The 23,734-nt window shown below is 53.1% G+C and overlaps 5 protein-coding genes across 5 annotated transcripts; 1 reads left to right on the forward strand and 4 right to left on the reverse strand.

Annotated features, from left to right (window-relative positions):
* Nucleotides 1-9,180: 9,180 nt before the first annotated feature.
* Nucleotides 9,181-10,639, reverse strand: PV07_04949 (uncharacterized protein). Its single transcript, XM_016391809.1, has 2 exons — nt 10,308-10,639; nt 9,181-10,244 (listed from the first exon to the last, which is right to left on the reverse strand). The coding sequence occupies exons 1-2, from the start codon at nt 10,365-10,367 to the stop codon at nt 9,717-9,719; spliced, it is 588 nt and encodes a 195-aa protein (XP_016249328.1). The 5' UTR covers nt 10,368-10,639; the 3' UTR covers nt 9,181-9,716.
* Nucleotides 10,640-10,823: 184 nt separating this feature from the next.
* Nucleotides 10,824-14,594, reverse strand: PV07_04950 (uncharacterized protein; the record flags this gene model as incomplete). Its single annotated transcript, XM_016391810.1, has 4 exons — nt 10,824-11,778; nt 11,836-12,298; nt 12,348-13,175; nt 13,226-14,594. 4 exons carry the CDS (start codon nt 14,592-14,594, stop codon nt 10,824-10,826), a joined length of 3,615 nt encoding a protein of 1,204 aa, XP_016249329.1.
* Nucleotides 14,595-15,698: 1,104 nt separating this feature from the next.
* Nucleotides 15,699-17,653, forward strand: PV07_04951 (uncharacterized protein; the record flags this gene model as incomplete). Its single annotated transcript, XM_016391811.1, has 4 exons — nt 15,699-15,931; nt 15,981-16,247; nt 16,296-17,220; nt 17,267-17,653. 4 exons carry the CDS (start codon nt 15,699-15,701, stop codon nt 17,651-17,653), a joined length of 1,812 nt encoding a protein of 603 aa, XP_016249330.1.
* A 231-nt stretch (nt 17,654-17,884) lies between these two features.
* On the reverse strand, nt 17,885-20,945 carry PV07_04952 (uncharacterized protein; the record flags this gene model as incomplete). The annotated part of the gene is made up of 4 exons (XM_016391812.1): nt 17,885-18,474; nt 18,540-19,565; nt 19,614-20,303; nt 20,355-20,945. 4 exons carry the CDS (start codon nt 20,943-20,945, stop codon nt 17,938-17,940), a joined length of 2,844 nt encoding a protein of 947 aa, XP_016249331.1. The 3' UTR covers nt 17,885-17,937.
* Nucleotides 20,946-21,901: 956 nt separating this feature from the next.
* On the reverse strand, nt 21,902-23,671 carry PV07_04953 (uncharacterized protein). The gene is made up of 2 exons (XM_016391813.1): nt 23,086-23,671; nt 21,902-22,979 (listed from the first exon to the last, which is right to left on the reverse strand). The coding sequence occupies exons 1-2, from the start codon at nt 23,397-23,399 to the stop codon at nt 22,313-22,315; spliced, it is 981 nt and encodes a 326-aa protein (XP_016249332.1). The 5' UTR covers nt 23,400-23,671; the 3' UTR covers nt 21,902-22,312.
* Nucleotides 23,672-23,734: the final 63 nt, after the last annotated feature.

The raw sequence follows: 23,734 nt of genomic DNA on the forward strand, positions 1-23,734 counted from the left end.
GCCCGAGCGGGTCTCGATCCCGGGCTTTCTTCAAGGTCGACGCTACCGGTCGATCGACAACTCGCTCCATTTCCTGGCATTTTACGAAACCGAGACAACGAGCGTCTTGGGCTCCGAGGAATACCTGCGGAGACTGAACTCCCCGACGCCCTGGACGCTCGAAGCGCTCGGCGCCTTCCAGGGCAACCCGGTGCGAAACATCTACACCCGGATTGCCGACGGCGGGAAGCCAGGCTTGTTCACGGCGCCCTATGTCATCTCGGTGCGCTTCAATCTGCCCGAGGGCGGCGAGGCCGCCTACGTTGACGGTTGGGTCAAAGAAACGGCCAAGGACGACAGGGTGGACCGTGTCAGACTCTACAAACAGGATTCCACCATCGGCAACATCCAGACGTCTGAGCGGAAAATATACGGCGCTGGGCCGGGTGAGCAACTCTACTTCCTCCTCATCGAGTGTACGAAGCCACCAGGAAGCTTGAGCGAGCTGTTCCAGATATGGGATGCGCCGCTTGGTTCAAAAGCCCAGCGTGATCATGAAGTGACAGGGGCATATTGGCTAGAAATGGCACACGTAGCGTGGAATAAGTAGCATGAGCGACAGAGAACACTTTAGCACAGCAGGATCAACTCCGTAGAGTTCATGTTCATGCATCTGATTAGAACCTTTCATCTCACAAATCTTGTCACGGGGCAATCTGATTAGGATGGCGGAGAACGGCCTTTGCCCGAAATTACAGCTCATGGTGTCATTCACCCTGTCGTGGTCACGATGGAAGCTCACCGCAACCAAACGACCAAAAACCAAGCTCGGACGGGTCGCAAAGGCTAACGGAACCAAAATAGTTCGAAATCATTGCGTTGTGTCGAAGACTGCTATCAACGACAACGCTACAGGACCATTTTTTCAGGCTTGGGATTGCCCACAATTCTGAAGGCATAAAGGTCTTTCCCCTGTACATGATTCCTGTTTCCCAGCCCACTCCAGCCGGGCTAGAATCTCAATCAAAAGGCAAACAACCTGCCCCTATAATCCCCACACGACACTCCTGCCATCCGCTGCTTGCCCTGATCGCACCAAGAAACCTTGGATCGTCTTCAAGGCTTGTTTTGAGGCGCAGGGGCTTTCTCAATGTCGTCCTCCGTGGTGCGTGGTGCGGAATGGAGGACCTTCTCCATCGTGTCCTCTCCCACCACATCTTTCAGATCGTCATCCGGTTCGACATCCAAATGAGCCGCACGCTTTTCCGGACCGATCAACAGGAAGAACACGTCGAAGACGATGGCGCACGCGGTGAAGATACAAATCACTTTACCGTAGTCGTAGCGCGGAACTCCATTCGACGTGTTGGGGAGGGGGAAGCGCTCGCCGAGCGTCGCCTCAATGGTCGAGCTGGCGCTGGACACTAGGCTCCCTAGCTGGTAGGTGGTTCCCACGACGAAGGTGCGCACAGATCCCGGCGACAGCTCGCTCAGGTAGATAGGGACAATGCCGAAGATGCCGAGGATGAAGAACTGGCCGAAGAAGGCCGGGGCGATGATGGACGTGCCGTTGGTGAAGGTGTACGGGTACAGCAGGGCGCCGCCGATAATCGACCCGACAATCATGCTGAGTCGCCGCCCGAATATCTGGGAGACGTACCCGAACACGATGAAGCCGGCAATGGCGCCCAGGCTGGCGACCACCTGGGTGACCGTCACCGCGTCGGCGGAGAATTCTTTCTGGGCCTTGAGCATCGTCGGGTAGAGGTCCTGGTTTCCGTGGGTCTGGAACTCGAGACCCCCGAGGAGGAAGACGAGGTAGACCAGCAGCAGCCAATGGCGCCGGAGCCCGATTTGGGTCTCCCGGAGGAAAGTCTTGGTGGCACTGTCAGAGGACTCGCGGATCGCCTTGCGGTTGAGGAAGGCCTGCGTCTCCGGCAGGTAGAGTCGAAAGATGATGAACAACACTGGAGGACCAGCGCTGAACCAATACAGAGGCCGCCAACCGTGCGAGGTAGTGTCAACAAGACCTCGTGCAAAGACGGTGACCAGGATGAAGCCGAACGTGTAACCTGCCTGCAGAAGCCCGGAAACGACTCCGCGCGCTTCAGAGGGGCAGTCTTCCAACGCGGTGACGACGGCGTTTCCGTATATGCCCCCCATGGCCACCCCGAAGAGAGCACGGCAGGCGAGGAACTGTTGGTAATTCTGGCAGAAGCCGGTGCCCAGTTGAATGACGATAAAAAGAGCGTTGTTGATGATGAACAGCCATTTACGACCATATCTATCGGCCGCGAGCCCAAACCCAATCGAGCCCACAGAACGGAGCATAAGCGTGATTGTGAGGCCCCAGGTGATATCGGCAACGCTTTTGTCAAAGGCAATGGCCAGCTGGGTGGTGGTCATCCCGACCGTAAAGAAGTCCAGGGCTGCCCAAGACCAGCTGCATTCGGCGCACTACGAGACGTCAATGATATGAGCATAGAGGATGTCGCATAATACTCTTTGGGACGTACTGCAAAGAAGAGCCAGTCGCGACGTGTCAGCAAGCCCAAGACTCTCAGAGGGTTTGGAGGGATTGTCATTGGCGGCTTGAGGGTGGAAAGACGGGTCGCCATGTACCGACTGAGGCTCATGTCGAGGTCAGATTCATATTGAGAATGCGCCGCATCTTCGATGTGAGTGATTATGCGCTGCTCAGCGCCCTCGACCTTGGCCATCGTCTGGGAGTCCGACAACGGTAGCGGAAGAATATCTCTGTATTGTGTTGCGAGAAGCACAGCCGAGTGTTGAGCAGATGCTTAGCGGATGCTTGATCTAAAGTATTAATGCTTGTCAACTTCACTTTGGAGGCACACCACTACATATTCACAGTCGTAGCCTGACTCAGTATTTGACGGTCAAAGACCGAGGGCCATTTATCCACAATCACGATTGTCGCGGTCAAATGAACACTACCTCTTCCCATCTGTGGCCTGTTGGGCCGGTAAGCGAACGGACGCGGGAAGTCTGGGGCACAGGGAGAGTCTGGGGTGCACATGGACATGAGTTGATCAATCCGATAGGTGAGGATCCTCAGAAGCGGTTTGTCCCTGCATAGAATGTTTGAAGAAGCATTCTCGGTATTGGCCCGTCCGCTTAGCTGTGCTTCTTCACCTTCGAGGTCGGTATTGAGCTCGGTGACATACCGACGGTTGTTCGAACCCCTGCGGGGCCCCGCAAATATTGTCCGACACGAGGTTCGTACAATCTTGACTCTCGAACATGAAGGAGCAGCAGCAATGCCGCCGACTATAAGGCGTCGAGGTTTTCGTCCAGTTGAGATGTTTGACTCGTCAATATAGCAACACGCCGCTCGTCTCATCACTTGTTCAAAGTCGCACCAAAACACTTTCTGTCCCGATAGAGCAGAACAGACCGAAAGAGCCTCCTCAACAATGGCACAAACACAACCCAAAACAAACAAAGGCGAGTTCCTCGAATTTCAGACTCTTCCAGACATCATCAAGACGGAGGAAGAGTGCGAAGAACTGCTCTCTCGCCCGCCGGCATGGCTCCCAGCACTCCTCGAAGGTGTGGGAGATATCATGTTCCTCGGGGTCGGGGGGAAGGTTGGTCCCACGATTGCCCGCATGGCCAAGCGTGCGGTCCCGTCGAGGCGGATCATCGGTGTCGCTCGATTCTCCGAGAAAGGCCTCAAGGAACGGCTTGAAAGCTGGGGGATCGAGACGATCACGGCCGACTTGTTGGACCCGGCCTCAATCGGTCGCCTCCCCAACGTACCCAATATTGTGTACATGGCGGGGAAGAAATTTGGCACCGGCGACGACGCGAGCTTTACTTGGGCCATGAACACGCACGTTCCGGCGCTGGTCGCCGAGCGGTTCAAGGACTCGCGCCTGGTGGGCTTCTCGTCCATCTGTGTTTATCCCTTTGTCTCGGTCTACGGCGGTGGTTGGGACGAGCAGGGCTACGCCGGTGGCGACGAGAAGACAGCCGAGGCCGGCCCGATCGGTGAATATCCCACCAGCTGCGTCGGGCGGGAGCGGATCTTCACCTATTTCTCCAAGAAATACGGGACCCCCGGCCGGCAGATGCGCCTGAACTACGCCATCGACATGCGCTACGGCGCGCTGTACGACATTGCGACCATGGTCCGGACGGGAACCCCCGTCCCCATCAAGACGGCCTACGTCTCGGTCATTTGGCAAGGGGACAGCAATGCGCAAATCCTCGGGGCTCTGGCGCATACGACCTCGCCGACCAGCGCCCTGAACATTGGCGGTCCGGAATATACCAGCGTCCGCATGCTGGCGCATGAATTCGGGCGCCGCTTCGGCATTGAGCCCAAGTTCGAGGGCGAGGAGTCGCCCTACGGATACCACAATCACAGCCTCGCGGCACAGCGCCTGTATGGATATCCGGTCGTTCCACTGGCTAGGATGATCGATTGGGTTGCTAGCTGGGTTCAACGGGATATGCCTTCATCAAACAAGCCAACCCATTTTGATGAGCGTGCTGGAAACTATTGAAAAACGCGTGAAGTTGTTCAAGAGAGATCGAAAGACTCCCAGAGACGATATAGCCAAGCTCCTGACCACTAAGGTTGATCAGCCAAATAAATTTCAAACAATGTCCGCAAATCTCAGTAACATGTCTCTCCAAATACAGAGCAGAGTCACTCTCGATCCTTAAGGCACGGGGCGAACACAGTCAAAAGATCAATAAATCAGCTATCGCTCTGAAGAGCTCAAGAACTAGTCTCATCTAACCTAAACCAAAATTCCCAAAAGCTGTGTACCCGAAGGAAAAATATCCCCTACAGACAGATGTGACATGTCGGGACAAGTGGCCAGGAGAACGATGTCGACAAACTCGTGATGAGACTGGAGAAATTTAGCTTATTAGGGTTGAGTTGGAACAGAGCTAGTATTCTAATCAAAGTGGTGATTGTCTGTCCAAGTGTCTATCTACCTGTGGTGCCTGACATTTAGCCGTCTGGGTTGTGTATGTACAAATATCAACAGGAACCTCACGCCTTTTCGCTTGTACAGCCTCCACAGATAGCTTTGTATGAGGATATTGCCAACCTACGTTAACAAGACTTGGTGCATTTCGGCGAGCCCTCAGATATCGTGACGACTACCCAGGAAATGCTACGTTCTAGTAGTGTTGCTCCCAATCAACTGAATTGACCAACGTTAAATTGGTGACCTAGCTGTATATGGAAGAACAGACTTCTCCCATCTTAGAGTTATTAGACCCTATCGAGCCTTTGCACGACGATGGCAGTGGCCCCGCCGCCCCCATTACACAGAGCAGCAAGGCCATACTCACCAACGTTCAGCTGATGGAGTAATGTGGTCAGGATCCTCGCGCCAGAGCTTCCGAGGGCGTGTCCCAATGAAATTGCGCCTCCCAGGACGTTCACTTTGGCGTCTTGGAGACCGAGGATCTGGGTTATGACTTTAGCTCTATCCGAAGGGGCTCACAGAGAGAGAGAGAGAGAGAGGTGGAAGCTGTAGACCGGCTTACCTGTTCGTTCGCCTTCACCACAGCGGCAAACGCTTCGTTGATTTCCCAGATGGAAATGTCACTTATCTCCAGCTTGGCCCTCTCCAAAGCCAGGAGGACTGCTTTGGCCGGGGCGACCGGGTACTCAACCGGGTCGAGAGCGGCATCCGCAGAGCTGACGATTCTCGCAAGGACCCTGCTCCCAGCGCCGAATTCTCGCGCTATTGCCTCGTTCCCAAGCACCACCGCACTCGCACCGTCGTTCATGGTGGAAGAATTGGCGGCCGTTACCGTCCCGCCTGGGACAAAGGCAGACTTCAGGGTCGGCACTTTGTCTCTCTTCAGGCTGTTGTAGCCCTCGTCCTCCGTGACGACCGTGCTACCTCCCTTGGCGCCGCTCACGGTCACAGGGGCAATCTCGTCCTTGAACTTCCCGGCTTTCCACGCCGCTTGGGCCCGTTCGAAGCTCCGTATCGCATAAGCATCCTGGTCTTGCCGAGTGATTCCGTACTTTTCAGCAGCTCTTTCGGCGCAAACGCCCATGTGGATTTGGTTGTATTTGTCCAACAAGCCGTCCTGAATGAGGCCGTCCTGAGCCTTCAGGTCGCCAAATCGGGGCATCTGCGACGCCCGGGGATGGTAGTACGGGACGTTGGACATACTCTCCATACCGCCGGCGACTTGAGCTTCTGCTAGCCCCAGCTGGATGTTTTGCGCGGCAAGGACCACAGCCTTGAGGCCAGAGGAGCAGACCTTGTTCACCGTGACGGATTCGGTACTAGAGGAGAGGCCTGCGAACAAGGTGGCTTGCCGCGCTGGTGACTGCCCAACCCCTGCTTGAAGAACATTGCCGAAATATACGTCGGTAATCCTGCCAGGGGGGACGTTGGACTTGTCAATGGCTGCCTTGATAGCGACCGCACCTAGATTGGGAGCAGATACGGTGGCCAGTGCTCCCATAAACTACGACTAGGCTTAGCCTCGCGAATGATGGGAATGGAAGGATATCTCCTTGCTCACCTTTCCCGTGGGAGTCCGTGCGGCGCTCAATATGTAGACATCTTGTACTTGCTTATTTCGAGTGCTTTGGCCGCTCAGCTGACCGTGAATTTGTGCGAGACGCCCTGAGCTCGACGCAGGGGAAGCGGAGGAAGAGCCCATGATGGTCCAAAGATAAGGTGCTTGCAAAAGTGTTACAAGAGGTGCATCAAAAGGCGTACATTGTCCTAAAGGTCAAGACCGTTCCGACAACAGAAAAGCAGGTAGTGAGAAAAAGTGATATCAGAATGCAGTAGACTGGTAATACTTGATCCCGTAGATCCAGTTGACCTGCCTGGCCAGTGAGCTTGGCAGAGAAGGCGGTCATTAAGCCGTATGGAGAGATGAGCCTGATGCGGTGGAGACCGAATACATCGGAATCCCTCCGTTGCGTTGGTGGCAACTCTATGACCTGGCCACGCCGAGGGGCGGTTGTCGTATCTGACTAGCAAATTTCAACCCCCATCTCCAGTGGAGGTTGCGCGGAAGGACGGCACGGAACAAAATGAGGACGGACTGCTAAGGAAGTTGGAAAGGCCGAAATGGTCTTCTGGCCAATAAAACTAGGATGGGACACGCGAGAGAGAAGGCTGAGAAGGGGGAGAATGGGTAGGGCCGGTCTTGGTAAGACGATCTCAACACGTCCGTCCAAAAGCAAGTTCCGAACGAAGAATGCCGAGCCCGGTATTCTAATGGACGATGGATCTTCTAGTCGGGGATTCTAGACCATTTATCATCCCACGGTTTTGGGAGCACTCAGTGCTCCTGGGCAGCTATTAGTGGAAACACAACCGGGCAACTGAACGCTAAAGGTTCGAAGGGCGCCATTGGGGCTCCTTCTTCTGAGCAAACGCATCCAGCCCAATCTGGGCATTCTCGCCCTTGTATAACGCCTTAGCGAAGCGGTCCTGTGTCACTCGATTCGCCTGCTCGACACTGGCTTGTTGCCAGGCCTCTCTGATGGCGAACCGCGACACAATGATCGCATCCGGAGAATAGCTAGCCACGCGCTGAGCCAGCTCGACGGCCTCTTGCACAACCGAATCTGGGGTGTTGGAAATCTTATTGATGAGGTTCAATCGGAGCGCTTCCTCCGCCGACAGTTTTCGGCCTGTCAGAGCGATTTCGGAGGCGATCTGAAGCCCGCATAGGCGCATCAGCCGTGGTAGGCCCCCAGCGTTCGCGGCGAGTCCACGCGCGGCTTCTGGTAATCCAAATGTCGCCATGGGAGATGCAACAACCATGTCACTAGAGTATCTTGATTAGCGGATTACTGATCACATTGTTGTCTAGATTGGCATCCCGTTGTTTACCAGTTCAGGGCAATCTCGAACCCACCGCCTAGAGCATATCCATTTACTGCCGCAATGATGGGTTTCTTCCGATGTGTCGCGAGACTGATCCCGGCGAATCCCCCAGGCGGATACCTCTGCAGTGCTCTGTGTGGTGCTCCTGGCCCGCCTTGATCCGGCATGTTGAGTTTGCCTTGCTCAATGAGGTCTGCACCAGCACAGAAGGATTTTCTGCCTGCCCCCGTGATTATGGCGACGCGAAGGGAGGGCTCCTGGTCGTACCAGTCGAAGATAGATTCGGCCTGCCAGTGGGCTGCTGCATCGACGGAGTTCATAGCCCGCTCGCGATTGATGGTGACCAGGAGGACGAAAGGCGCGGGATAGGACAAGATGAACGAGGGAGACGGCGGAGGACTAGTTGCGGTGTGATTTGCCATGATTATTCTCGTGGGCGATGTTGAGAGGTCAACAAAGCGCAACCATGACGAGACTCGTAAGAGCAGAGACAGGAGCAATTCATTCATATGAGTGAAAGACAAGTCGTCCGTTCGGCATCGGATTCTTACCGACGAGAGCCCACGTTTATCTGTAGTAGCCTTCCAATCACGGTGACTTGGATGGTTGTTGACCCACAATGCGGGTCCCATGTGGCTTTGTATCTAAATGGTGGTAGCGATGCAAATACCTGAACTTCGCCGGTTATTGCACCTGAGGTTTGCTAAGAAGGCGGTCCCGCGTATCACGGCCTAGCGGATTCCGGAGACAACAGAACATCTGCGATCGAGGCGCCGGTTTATCTCGACACAGTGGTTAATATATTTGCTGGATTCTCTGAGCCGACCGACAAAGATGTCTAGAAAGGTTGTGATTGAGCGAATCAATCACCAGCATCGCCCACAGAGCCTCGGGCACTGGTCCAATATTCCTCCCTTTCAGGAGAGTCGGAATTACGATCGAGATATGGAACCATTCGACGCATGAGCAGGAGGCCGAGGTAGCAGCGCCAGACTTAGGGCGGATGACAGGCCATTGCGATGCCAACCATTCCATGGGGTCGCAGAGTGTATGGAACGCTTTCCTTTAACTGGTTCGTGTTGCGGGTACTGAAGAAAAAGGGAGACGACTAAAAGGGTTAGACAGCTTTGCAGGCTGCTTGTGGAATACTCAGGAAACAGCAGGTCAGCCGGAAGGCAAGTTAAGGTGGCTCTCTAGCTCTAGTACTAGTCCGAAAATGGATGTTACAGGATAAGCCGGCGTCCGGTCGTGATAGGGCGGCTTGCATTTCAACACGACCCCAGCAACCCTCCATCAAACCGCAGGACTACGAGCTATTGCCTACTGATGATGAATAGGGATCGGAGGATTTGAACTTTTCTCGTGTCGGCATCATAAGAGCTTCCTAGGGGTACATAGAACAGTTGATCTAGCCTTTATTAACGCCGCGAGAGCCATGCAAGCCAGCCAGTGCGCAGATGATCCTCGTCGGAAGGCCATGGTGTTTTGGAGTGGGAAATTCCTCTTCTCAACAAGCATTCTGATATCGGACACATGTTGCAAAAAGAGGGGGTTCTTTGATCGAGTCGAGTAAGGTATGCCGGTATAAGGTCGAAGGTAGGTGAGGCTAGAAGCCCCGCTGCTGTGTATTTTGTGTTGCTGAATAAAGTACCATTTTTCTTCCATCAATGGTACCCGCCGCCACCGGTAATGTTGCAGAGCATATTCCATCGTGTTGTTCTTCCTGCTAACCGCACCTCGTCTTCAGAAGCTGAGCCAGAAACGTCCAAGGCACCATCTGCACGCTCATTGTACAGCTCGTAAACCCGGATTCCACGTCTCCGTTCACATCATGCGAGCAGTCCGCACGTACCTCTCCACGTGCTCTTGAGTAGGGATTCAAGCCCCGTCACCCCAGATACCCACAACGCCCATTGCAAACCCAATTCCGGCAATCCAACTTCGGACCTTCTGCACCTTGCGTTCCCGGATCATCTCCATCTCGACCTTTTCGCCGTTCACCTGATGCTCTTCACTGCTATCTGATTCCACTTCGATATATCCGCTCTCGTCACTCGCTGAGGGGGTTGCGACTCTCGAGGCCTTCACATGTCCGCTCTGTCCGTGTCCACTTGATCGAGAGCTGATGGCCCATGATGGGAAGCGTGAGAAGCCGTTAAACCAATACTCGACGCCTTGTCCCCCAATGAAGCTCACAAGGGCAGTCCAGAGGAGGTACGGATGACGGCCTCGTGGGCTTGCGAGGGTGTATGCAGTAATCAGAGACAACGAGGAGATGGACGCCAAAGTGAGGATCTGCCGTGTTGACTGGGTCTGGATTGTGGCAAGAGTGCGTGCCGCCAGAGATGCGGAGGGGAGAAGTGCAAGGGAGGGTAGAGTTATGGATTGGAGAGTGTAGGATGTCCCCTGTCAGGAAGCTGTCAGTCGTGGTTGCCGAAGCGGCACAGGATGGGAGTTGGACCAACGCACCGTCAAGAGACCGAGGGAGATAGTCCCCACAAACTTGGTGATGCTTATCGGGCAGGGCATCGCTGCGGCTCTGTTGCTGTAGGGTGGTTGTGTTCAGGTCTGGGAAAGTCGAAGATCGCAGCTACTTGGAGCGGTGGAGGATCTCCGGCAGGCGCGTCAATGGCGGGGTCAGACCACTCGTAGTGTGTCGTCCGAGCTGAGTATGGTTCGGTATTCGACAACCTGGGAGCTGATATGGATGGAGGATGTAGGAGGAATAGCGGACGGGAATGAACTGGAAGCAAGGAACGGTCTGGAGTGATGGGAAGCTCGCAGACCAACGACGATGTTGCGAAGCTGCGGTGCCTGCGCTCGGCTGCCCGGCCAGTTGTTGGCCAGTTTCTACCGCCGCCTTACGTAATCCCGCCTATCAATTCCAACCTCAACTCATCCTCCTCATCTTCATCCTACGCTCCAATACCCCTTTGGCCTCGACCCTTTAAGTGGTAGTGATCATATCATTCAGACTCTATCTCGTCACAAGACATTTTGCTCACGAATCCCTCTCTGTAACATGCCCGCCTTCAGCTCCTTATGTGTCATAGGAAATCCGCTAATGGGCCATGAAACCGCCTGTCCCGCCTCCATTGGAGGCTTCAGCTTTACGAGCAAGCTCTGCGGAGCGGTGTCACCCTCCGTGTCGTCCAATCCGCAGGGGATCTCGAATGGCTTGTTATCCCTTTCGACCTGCAAAAGAGTCTCCTTCCAACCTCTTCGTATCGGAATGGCTGTCTCATGCCGGTTTTCGGTCTGGTGATAGAATCCTTCAATGCGATAGATTAGATTGCGGATCGCCGTGCTGGGCGTCTGTAACCGGCAGAGAATGCGGCCACGTATTTCCTCTCTCCCTCTGTTGCGCACATGGCTATATTCAATCCGGTCAGGTTCGAAGAACAAAAGCGAGGCCGTGAGCTTGTACGCTATCGTCTCGACCTGGCTCCAGAGACCGTTGGGGTTTTTGGATTTCTCAGAAGCCATGTACGCCTTGCTGACTATCTCCTCGAGATTGCGCATCTTGTTCCAATCGTCGAGCGCCACCGGCTCATGCAGATCGACAGTCAGGCGGAAGTGGCGATGAGGCGAAAAGTTCTTGCTCTGGCTCTTGGCAAATGCCTCCCAGACGGTATCTGTATTGACGACGTTCTTGTAATAGGCTGCCGCAACATCCGCAAGGCCTGCGAATTTCATCCAGCTGGGTATGTTCGTTTCTTTCAGCTGTTTACCGGTACCCAAAGAGACCAGGATGTCCAGGGGCTTCTTATAGCCTCTGTGCGCTGGCCAGATCCTGTTTTGCTCTTCGAGGGCACATTGGACAGGGAGATTAGAGTGCAAGGCACCGTCTCTGAAAGGGACCTGTCCTTGTCTCCGGTTTTCTGGATCGTCGATTCGCCATTCACGAAAGTATCCTGGTGCGGCGGACGTTGCCATGGCCCTTGGAATTCCTCGTCAGCCGAGACACCAGTCGCACATTGACAGGAGGCATACATACGCTTCCCAAACACAGGCTTCATTGTCAGGGTTGTCCTGCCGCTCAAACCCCTTGTTTTCCACCAAGTCGTCGCGTTCGGAAAGGTCTTCGCGATCGTAAGACGCCCGACTGTAATTCGTGAAGAGGCAAGGCTCGCCATCGCTTGTACTCGTGACTGCAACCCGTGTTATTCTCTGCTTGTGGGTAGTTACGGCTCCGCCAAATATGGGCTGATCCTGGTCGAAAAACTCAAGCAAGCTAGCCTTGAGATTCGAGCTCCTGTAGCGACTCTTAATAAGACGGAGAGTCATCATGACAATTGCGACCTTGGACCTGTCAAAGAGCTTGAGAGGATCGACTTTCCAGAATTCGCCGAAGCGGTCTTTTTCGAAAACTCTCTGGGCCAGCTTGAGGAACTTGGAAGAAAGCTCAGCTGCCTTATTCGCTTCTGGCAAACAGGCAATAGCCAGTGATATGATACCCCCTGATGGTGTGGTCAGCTCATCCGCCATGGTGATTCTGTAAATACACACCTGTGCTGGTGCCAACGACCAAGTCGAAGAATTCTGCGATCGGTAGCCCCAAGCCTGTCCTCTGCTCGATCTTCTGGATTAGAGCTAGCTCAATAATACCCCTGACTCCGCCACCATCCAGCGTGAGTATTCTGATGCCTCCGCATCGAGGGTTGAGTCTGGCAATTTGCGGTTGCATGGGAGGCACTTCTGGTGATCTGCCCGGTGCGACTGGTCGCGCGCTCTGTTGGTCGTGCCACTGCATTGCCGTGGTGCGACACAAAATGCATTCCCGCATGGCGTAGTGATAGCTCTTCTGTGGAAGAGCCTCACCAAAGTCTTTTACGCAGTCCTCACAAAACCCATGTCCACAGGGGAGAACATGGTCGGGCGAGTATTGCAGACAAGCAAAGCAGGTCATATTGCTTTTCACAGTTGACCACACTGCAGTCGGTCGACTGAAATTGTCCGAATTGAAAGTAACGACGCGTGTGAGGGGAGCATTTGTGGGATCGTGATCATTCCCAAGGATCCTGCGTCTAAGCGCGGAGGAGCTTTCGAGAGTCGGAGCACTGGCTTTCCAAAGTTCCGAATAGAAGCAATTGAAATATTTCCTAATGCCAGCAACTACATCAGACGTTTCCTTCTCAAAGGCTGAGCGGTCAATCGAGCCATTCCAGATGAGGCATTTTTCACTTTGGTGGCGATCGTGGTTGTACGCGTGGTTGACGCATCTGGTACCATCGCCCATCCAGAGAGAGCACCGTAAGAATTGCCTTTGATAGAGCTGGAGTCCCTTGAGACATAGTTCCCCCAAGCCGTCATCAAAGATTTCATCGGGTTCGCGGCCTCTCCCAGTCAGCATTTTACACACGCCGTCCGTGTACACATCGACTTACCGAGCGTCGAAGACCTGTAGTTATAGGCAACCAAGCAGATAGCAACAATGACCTCAAATTTGGCGAATTTCTCAACAGTGGTTCCTAGATGGCGTAGTAGATTTGCGATGTGGCCCGGAATGGAGATGGGAGTAGGATTGTCTCTCCTTGCGGCGACATGGAAATCGAAGGGTTCATCGTATTCCGCAAAATGTCTGAACGCTCGATTCGTCAGGTTAATTGCAGATGCCACGTTCTGCCGGAAGTAGGATTTGGATCTGGCTTTTTGAGCCGACTGGACGCCGTCGACGATCAATTTGCGAAGGTGAGAGTATTGCTTATATACGCCATCGGGCGGCTGTCTCTTCTGCAAACCTATGCTTGGGATGTAACAGATCTTTGTTTCGCGGAAGAAGAGTCCGAAGTACTGATCGTTATCGTGTATTCTGTCCTCCATCCACTTGCAATTCTGGTCGTGCTCGTTCTTGTATTCCTTCAATATCCGGGAATCGTCCCAGATCTCGCCAAAATCTTGAAACCTCTCATGGTTGAGGTCGACATCCTCGTAGAAAGAGTCATGATGTTCCTTTGGTGCATTCAGGACAACAAGTAAGGTCCTCGGTGAGCTTCTCCGTACCGATGTTCTCACCGCAGACACAGCCCACTCGAGCAGCCGCTGCATCTCCCGTTTCATCTTCTGTGGCTGGTTTACCACAAACACAACGACATCACTGAACGCATAGAGAAACCGCGCATAGAATACGTCAGCGCTTGTCTTTCCCAATTCCTTGAAGCCGGGGGTCTTGATGACAAGTTCCATCAGGAGATGACCCTCCATGCCAACAGTCGAATGAGCTTCTGGAAGGCTAATCGCTTCAGAAAGCGGTCTGGATTGTGCGACTTGTGAACTGGCGGATACACCGCGTGCCCTAGAGGGGAGGGGAATTCTGGCAGTGGTACTCCTCTCGGCGTCCGTCTTCATGCTGCCGGCGGAAAACCCTTCACAGTCCGCATAGAGAATTGGCACATCATCTTGGTTGCCATGGTCGTCATTAGCGTGTGCTAGCTCTTGGTCCCGGTAGAGGTGGACGCCGACCGACGTCGGACGCATTGATTTCATCTCGGAGGTCGATCTAGTGACCGGGCCACGGCGCTGGCATTTGAATATTCGGCTCCAGTCCATAACGCCTGAGGCCTGCATCTGGTCGACAATTCCAACTGTTCTCATTGCGCGCACAAGAGTTGACTTCCCTACTCCAGTGTCCCCAATGAAAGAAACCAGGCTTGGGTACTGTCCAAGGCTGTAATGGGCGCCTGGATTGCAAAGATTTTTGAAGCGGTCAGAAACCTGCAGGATGGGCTGTTCACCCTGCGCTGTCTGGCTGGCCATAGTTACTCGAAACCACTCTGCTTCCTGATCGAGTTGATGATGGTTTGTTTGAGCGCAATCGTCAATATTTGGGGGTATGATAACTTGAATGCAACCATCGGCCAAGGCACTGTATTTCCGATGGTCCCCGTGCCTCTTTTGACGTAAGCCTGAGAAGTGGCTATACCAACAGGAAGAGTGCCCCTCGAGCTCGCAGCTCGTTGCATGTCCGCATTCATCTCTGTGGCAATGGTTGATGCAATAATACAACCGAGCTTCCTCGGGGTCGAGGTCATAGCTGCAGCGTGAGCAGAGTGCCAGATCTTTGATATCCCTCTGCAGTCCACATTGTTCACAATAGAGGGCCGATAGGAACCCTTGCTCATTGAGTGAAATTGAAGTTGGTTGTCTTCGAGGATTTGTACTAGAATCGCCGGAGGTTGCCTCCATCGTTTGCGAAGTATGTGAGAGCTCAAGGAAGTACGGCCCTCGTTGAGATGATGGAAATCAACTCACACGGTAGGAATTCTGGGGGTCTGGAATAGACATTTTTCAATTTGCTGTTCGACGCGTGATCGGGATGGCGCCCTCCCGTATTCTCGCCCATTCAAGAGCCCCCTTCTGAATGTCGGTGTGCAGAGATGCGCCTAGGAAACAGCCAAACGTGAAAGTCCCTGGCACTTTTGTTTGACCCTGGCGTTTCCATCGGGCTCAACGGAGCATGTGTTGACCGAAAGTCCTCGAGAAGGCACAGATTCCAGTCAGGCTGAGAATGTGGCGCTCCGTGTCCACCAATCAAGCAGGATATAGGTGTGACGGGACAATCTAGACCACATGAGTTTCAGAATTGGACACCACAAATACGAATTTCAGGCAGCAAAGCTGTCGAAAGAAGAGGACCCCTATTGCTAGCGCAAAATGCACAGGACTGTGATGTGATCTGAGCCACGAACCACTGCTCTCCCAAGTGGGATCCCAGGCCACCGCGAAGACGACCATCCTGGGCAACAATTTCAATTTCTCGGCCTCAACGCCTCGTTCACCCTGTGCCTTGGTGATAAGACATGCTACTCAGCCGGCCAGCCATGAGGGCCCTGCGCTTCTCATCTCAATTCCAACACAATAATGGCAACACCGCGTGAGGCATACAATTTGGGAGTTATGCGGACGAACACTGGAGAGCCTGGTAACCCAGGAGGTTTATCATTGCTGAATGAGCCAGCAAATAATATTCCTCAGCCTGATGTCGACGTTGTCGAACCCGGAAGACAGTCTGAAAGCACAGAGAGGTCCAACAGAAGCGATGAGGAGATCATATATAATGGTGCTGTCGGACAAAAGGATACCACATCTCTTAGGTGCGTACAATGGATTCCCTCGTGAGGCTGGAGACTGACCAGAGGCTAGACGAGACCTTGGAGAGCGGCACGTCAACATGATCACCTTTTCATGTGTCATTGGCATAGGTCTCTTCCTGCAGAATGGCAGGATTATAAACCTTGCAGGACCAGGAATGGCGTGGTTGGCATACCCATTGATGGGGACGATCGTCTGGTCCGTACAAGCAGCTCTCGGAGAAATGTCAGCGCTTTTCCCAGTACCAGGGGCGTTGTTCGAAATGCCCTGTAGGTTTTTGGATCAATCAATTGGATATGCTGTAGGGTGGACAGCATGGTGACTCTGTTCCCCCCGTCTACCATGCCCTGACACTGATGGCAACAGGTTCGCGTGGGTTGTTATCATTGCCGCAGAATTGCAAGGAGTAGCAGGACTCTTCCAATTCGGATTCAAGTCGTCAGATCTCGAAAGGTTGCACTATCCAGAGCACTCGCTAGAGTGGGGAACTAGCAGCGTCAACCCTGCCGTCTGGATATCAATCTTCCTCGTCCTTGTACTGCTTGTCAACCTCCTCCGTGTGCGGTGGTTCGGTGAACTTGAGTACTGGATTGGTGTTATGAAAATGCTGTTCATCGTTGGGTTGATACTCTTCAATATCGGTATCAATATCGAGACGGGAAACCATTTTCGCTTTTACAATAGCCCATGGGGATTCATCTCACATGGATGGACAACACCAAGCGGTGCCGTCCAGACCGGCGGCTGGGCACACCTTGCGAGCGTTTGGACGGCGATGACACTGACCATATTCTCTATGATCGGGTTTGAAGCCGTCACGATCACTGCCGCCGAGAACCGAGAGCTCCGTACCTATGAAGGCGTCAAGATCTCCAGCAGGAAAATCGCCATCCGGATCATCTTGCTTTACAGCCTCACTACCTTCACGGTCGGATTGAATGTGCCGTACGATGAGCCACTGCTAGCGAACCGAGATATCTCTGTCCTGGACAACGGAACTCATTCTGCATTCGTCATTGCTGCAATCCGGGCGGGAAAGAAGTTTTGGCCAAACTTCTTCAACGGGTTCTTCATCCTATCTGCAACATCTTCCGGTATCAATTCATTGTACTTGTCGTCTCGCGTCTTGCATGCACTTGCTCTCTCCCAAGGTGCATGGCCAAGGTGCCTAAGAACGGTGCAGAACCGTCTGAAAGAGACCGGATCCAAGGGGGTTCCACGCAATGCGGTGTTGATAAGTTGGCTTTTTGGTTTTCTCGGATATTTGGCGGCAGGTACCACGCCTTCACATGTGAGTAAACAAATTTCCAGGTCCGTGCGAGGCTGACATGGAAAAGGAATTGGGCCGACTCGCCCTCAACTCGACAGTCTCGATGCTCATCGTCTACGCAGTGATCTGCGTGACCTTCCTGAGGTACAAAGCAATGTGGGTTTCGATGCCTTCGGTATGGATTCAGTTGACATTTCCCAGCATCAAACAAGCATCCACCGGCCAATTCCGAGGTACAGACTTTATTGAGCCGCAGCAGAATCTGAGGGCGTACTCCCGAAGGAAGGATTCCCAGACTTATCCGTACCGATCAAACTGGCAGCCTTTGCGAACGTGCTATGCCCTCTTCGGAAGCACCATGATGATCGTCCTCAATGGTTGGCGGTCGATCATTCCATTCAGTCCGCCAGATTTTGTGGCATCCTACATCAGCGTGAGCCTGCCGAGATCATGAAGTGAGGAACAAGCCTTGAAAGTCCAAACTCTGACGTTGAATAGATTGCCATATTCATTATTCTTTGTATACTCTACCGTTGGCATCTACACCGTCAACTTCTACCTCGACTGCGTCCGACCATGAACCTCAGATATCCTGTTGAAATGGATATCAATAACCCCAAAGCTGGTCGAGATAGGCTTCGATTTGAAAAGGAGGATAGGCTGAGAACAAGAGCAATCAAAACTGGAGAATGGGGTTGGGTATGGCTTAAATAAAGGGCTGTTGGTCCCTTGCCGCTTCTAGCTATTTGGCAATGTAGCAGGGTGCCCAGGATCCATTGCCACCGGGTAGAGGTCGTTGAGAGGGATGGTTTGCTGATGTGTCTGCGGAGGACTCCAGGCACAATATCGAGTGAGATAGCCCTTGTCGTTCTTAATATGAAAAATTACAACTTCGCCTGCGCTTGATGCTGCGATTTGAACCCCAATTCCCGGACGGTTGCTGTTTCGCTCGAAAGGACTGAGGCCCTCCGATATACTCGTAGAGACGTGCTCTGCTTCCCATTCATTCGGCCTGCTGGATTTGCGAATAAGATAGACATTGGTTTCCTCATTGACAATGATAAAGCATGGGCTTCCTCCAGGCATCGCGATGGCACGGTGGACACGGTCAATGGATAAGTTCCGCCCAATAATCTGTTGAGGGCCAGCTTGAGTGCGCTCAATTGACTCTACAGACGGTTGGTGACTGTGAGCAGAAGCAGCACCAATGATGAAGGTTGTCTGTCCAGTAGTGTGAAAGCACGGCAGAGCCGTCAGTCCAGGCTCCGACGATTCCTGGCTCGTGGTCAGTCATGTCTAGAATGACGCATCAGTCCGGTAAGAATAAGTCTGTCGCTTACCACTTTTATCTTCTTCTCAAACCTAATGCGGTGGGAGAGGTTTCCATTTAAGTGTTGGGGAATGTTGAAAAGCCAGAACAGAGTACTTCCCTCGTCATCACGATACTGCGTTCCTACAAGGACTCGACGCTGATCTGTGGAAAACGATACCCTCTGCTGGCGCACTTTGCCCCAGAATGCCGAATCCGCCTTTTGCATGATGTGCAAGTTGGATTTCGTGTTCGGTACAAGTGATTGACTGCAATATGAGCGCATGCTGGGCGTCGCAGTTGAGATGATCCGCAGTTCGGTCATTGCAGCGACAGCAAGCTTGGTTCCGTCATACGAAAAGGCTAGACTTTGTGGAGGCTTGTCGAATGGCATTTCCCCTGCTAATTTGCCAGTAGCACTGAAGAGAGAAAGTTGGAAAGATTTGTTAGGCTCTTCCTGAGTGACAGTAGCAAAGTGAGAAGCACCAGTGGCTGCAAGTATGATGTCGTGCAGGAACTTCTCCCCTTCCAGGCGAGAGCTACCGCCATTCAAAGGTGAGCGACAGATCCGATTTGAAGACCAGACGATCAAGTTCGAACCATCTGGGCTAAGCGCCGACTGGAGGGGAGGGAGAGATGGAGGTGATTCAGACTTGTTGTGCTTGTGAATAGTGGGTTTGAGCTTGCTCGAAGGCTTTAAGGATGATGCTATGTCTGCAAAGAATCCTAGCGTTCTTGAAGATTGGCGAAGTGAGTTCATAGATGGAGTTCGGGGCGTAGGAGGCTGTGGGCATGTGTTCACGCTTCCTTGGTCGCTCGAAAGAGCCTCTCTACTCCCAGTTGGACTCTCTAAGAGTTGTTCATTCTCTAGGTGGGCATCTTCTCTTTCCAGAATAAGCTCTTCTGACTCAGGATTGAGGCTAACCAGCTTGTGCAGAGTTTCGTAGATTTCACACAACGGAGTGACCCTTCTGGCTTTCCGGACTGTGGTCTTCTCAGGGTGGGGGAATGGACAATCAAAACAGACGTCGACGACATCTTGACCGTCTTCGGGTACCTACTAGGGTTTAGAATAAGCTCTGCTATCAATGATTACTTTACTTACTTCTCGACCACTGCACACGATACAGTCCGCGAGCATCGCGAAGTCTATTGGATGAAGCTTGCTGCAGCCGAGCACATATATGGCTTGTTGAGAGGTTACGTCTGGACTTTCAAGACTGTGTGATCGGGCAACATCAGCTCGAGGTGGAGTCCACGTTCGGATCTGCTCAGACAAGTGATTGTAGACACGCAACAAAGGCCCTTCTGTGTCAAAAACCTTCAGGTTGCGGCGTTCGAGATCCTCGGCGATTCTCTGATAGGGAGGTAATTGTGTGCTTGTATTGGCCGAGGAAGCTCTCATACCAATCGCTGTGCTCATCCAGCCGATGTTTTCGTCGCCTTCTCCGAAGGGCAAGCCAGGCTCAATATAGTTTAGAAAAGTCGATAGGGACCGTCCTTCATCGGTATGCTGGAAGGGTTCAAAGAAGGAACCAAGAGCCCTCCACTTCTGAAGCACCCCGGTGAGCTCGTCTGTGGTGAAAGTTGGACCAGGATTCCCTAAGGTGCTTTCTGAAGCGTTGATGGAAAACATGGAGCTTGAGTCACTGCTCGCGTATTGGAAGCATGCGGATATCAGCATCAATCTCAAGTCCAGTAATACCAGTACGCTTCGGTATGCGTATCTGCATCTCCGACTAATACATGCAACTGCCTCAGGTACAGACTTCGACAGATCGAATGTGAGAGCGAACTACCAATGGTGTCAGTTTATCCTTGAATGAGATTACGAGTCGGCGCTTACATTTTCGCGGTCAGGCACATCCAGCGCAATATGCTCAACGCAAGAACTGTTGGAATTCTTGATCTCAATGAGATCATCAACGACACCTTTGAAGATAGCCAAACTCCAGTCTCTTCCTGGGCCACGCAGATCTCTCAATGGCCATTGTCTGATGCAATTTTCGAGCTGAGAGGCCATCCTTTGTCGTGCTGACATTCGATCGTTCTGCCGCTCAATGGCAAGAGCGGTTGCCCGGATTCCCGAAAAGAACACCTGCTGAAATATGTCCACGAAACCTCGAGTGGGTGTGTTGCCGACTTCACCACTTCGGCGCAGTGGTGCTGCTGCCTGGGAGAGACAGTTGAGACAACTCAGAAAGTCATCTGGTGAGAGAATGAAACGGTTTGGAGGGTTGAAGCGAATGCGGGTGCGTTGGACATCAAAGATGGTCTTTAAAAGGATAATATCCTTGATGTAAGCCTCGTCGACGAGAGGTGGATCTTGAAGGCTCCTTGGCCACAGCCGACCGAGGATTTCTAGAACGAGAAACGCATGGTCCTTCCTGTTGACGAGGGCTGCCCATAGGCGCGCAGGGTCGCGTAGATGCGGCATACTTCATGAGACTGTGAACCCTTCCAGACCTCAATGTTGTTGGAAAGTGAGCTTTATCAACGGTAACAAGGCTGGTTCCTTGAAGAGACAAGATCCATGACGGTGGTGAGAAGAGGCTCGCGTAATTTATGAAGAGGACCGGGGGGGCGGAGTGGTCGAGGCCTAGCTATCGAAAGCCGATGGCGTTAGGCTGATGAGCTGGAGCTCAGTGCGCTGGAGTCATCGTTATTTGCCCTGCGTCTTGTGCCCAGTTGCCTGGGGTGGCAGTTGTTCGACCCCCCGTAGCGCTGGTAGGATGTGATGAGCTGGAAGCCGCCGCCACATGATCAAGCCACATCCCCCCCTTGGGCGATGCGGCTGTCGCACAGCCTGAGCGGTCGGAGACTGAACTTGTACCTGTGACGGTAGTACGAGCTACTTCTGTGAGAGACGAAATCAGTGAGATTCCTGACGCCGTGGACCTGCGAGACTAGCTGGTCCTTCCACGGCGGCCAGAAGAAACATCTCAACGCACCTACCACAATACCGCCTCCGAGGCAGGCCCAACTGAAAAACCAACTCAACGCACATCATCCTCGTGAAGCCCCTCGAGGGGTTGGGCGCAGGCCCGACACTGGATCCATGGCCTCCATCACGAACACAAGCACGGTCACAGTATGACACAGCGAAGAAGATGGGAATCCTAGGGGAGGTCAACGAACGAGCCTGCTTCTGCTGACAGCCATATTTCCATCGTCGTAGGACTGACCACGAACTCGATAGAGCGCATTTTCACCCGCCTGGCACTCCATTCTCGCAAGAAGACAGCAGCGACAATGGTACCTTGTGGAAGGATGATCAAAAGAGATGGGTTTCATGAAGAAGAGAAGACCCTACACGGGAACAGATGGCTTGTGGGTCAATATGTGTGTACTCGGTAATCAGCCGGCGACGCTTGCTCCAGCCGAATCCGCCGCCCTTCGAGATGCTACATAGTTTCATTGTTGCCTTCATAGCCGAACGTTCTACGAGGACTATGTGGGAGAAAGGATCGTCTCTCCATCAATCTTGAGTGTATCTTCGACGCGTCAGTTTGACGTTGAAAAGATGTTGCTGTGGATATGAACTATTCTCGAGATCTCATCCTCAGCGTCACTCTATATGCATCCATCCCGGGAAAAGAGCTTTGTTGAGCCTCCTTATTTTGAGCTCTTCAAGGAATAACACAAGGATTCACGCACCCAGCATGTTTCGCGCCGTTCTGTTCACCCTCAGGTGGAAGAAGCCCCGATATCCAGGCCAAATTGACCAGCTCTTGAAATTCCGGCAGCCAGCAGGCCAGAGTTTATATTATACAACACTGTATCCTCCCTGTCTTCAGTCCCCATTTACAACTTCGCTCCCTCTTTCTTTTTCTTCATACCACCCACACCCGTGACCTCTGCTCCACTCAGAATGAAGTCTGGGTACTCGAAATCCCCTCCGGGTGATCCAGCAGAGGTGTGCCACGCGCCACCGTCCACAACCAATCTGTCTCCAGTGACATAATTCGCCGCGTCACTAAACAAATATACCGTCGCGTCTGCAATTTCTTTGATCGTCCCCCATCGTCCCAGTGGGATCCTGCGACCCACATGTTTTCCCGTCGAATCACCTCCTCTCTTGTGGTGTTGGGAAAGCCGGTCCATTCCCTCTGTGCCTGCGATCGGGCCTGGGGCGATAATGTTACTGGTGACACCGAGAGGGCCGTATTCTATCGCCACGTTTGCGGAAAGAGCATCGACGCCAGCCTTTGCAACAGCAACATGCGTCTGCATGGGCAGACCGGTGTAGTGGATTGTTGCGGACACGTAGATGATTCGGCCGCCCGGCCCTGAGGATTCTGGTTTCGGTAAGGAGGACGATGAGTTGTGCTTCTTAGCAGAGGCGACGAGGTGGGGCAGGCAGAGCTTGGTGATGTTGTAGGAGCCCAGAATGTCAATGTCCATGACGGATTTGAAGGCGTTCGTGGAGAGTTGGGCGAGGGGGGCCAGGAAGTTGCCCGCTGCGCCAGCACTTTTTGCACCTTTTGTCAGCCAACCATGCGATTGAAACAGCAATTCCGCGTGAAGACTAAGCAGCATGGGAAGAGTCGGGCGTATGGGATATAGGCAGTTCTTACATGAGGAAATCAATGCCCCCCAAAACCTTGACGCATTCGTCTACCGCCTTTCCCAAGCTCTGGACATCTCTGACGTCGACTCCGCCGATTCCTAACACCTTGCTTCCTGCACGTGCCGTCTCCAGATCTTTGGCCACTGAGATTGTCTTCTCGACATTGCGCCCGACGATGCAGGCATTGGCACCCAAGTGGACGAGAGCGCGCACCTGCGCGGAGCAGATGGATCCGTTCCCGCCGGTGCAGAAGACGACTTTGTCACGGAAGAGGTCCGACTGCCACACGGAGGAGAGGTATTCGTGTTTTGCGAGAGGCATGTTGTTCACGTAGGAAGGGGCACAGGGGAGAATGGCAAGTGGGTGATTCCTGCTCAGGTCTGTATCGAGGGCGGGCTACGGACGAAGGTGAGGGCGGTCGTTATTGGGGGTGAGGTTCGGATTGGGTGAACACGACGACACTTAATCTGACAGCGGAAGACCAAGGGTGAAGGTGAGGACTGGAGTGCGTATGAGGATGGGCTCTTGTATTCTATATACAATCATACACCCGCAACGGCCGAAACACGCGGAGAACGTTATTTGGAAGACCAACGGCCGTAAATGCACTTTGTCTCAGTAAGACCAGAATTGTTGCGGGTTTCCACAGGGGCGGA

The sequence above is a fragment of the Cladophialophora immunda genome, assembly GCF_000835495.1.
Source record: "Cladophialophora immunda strain CBS 83496 unplaced genomic scaffold supercont1.3, whole genome shotgun sequence".
NCBI classification, from domain to species: domain Eukaryota; kingdom Fungi; phylum Ascomycota; class Eurotiomycetes; order Chaetothyriales; family Herpotrichiellaceae; genus Cladophialophora; species Cladophialophora immunda.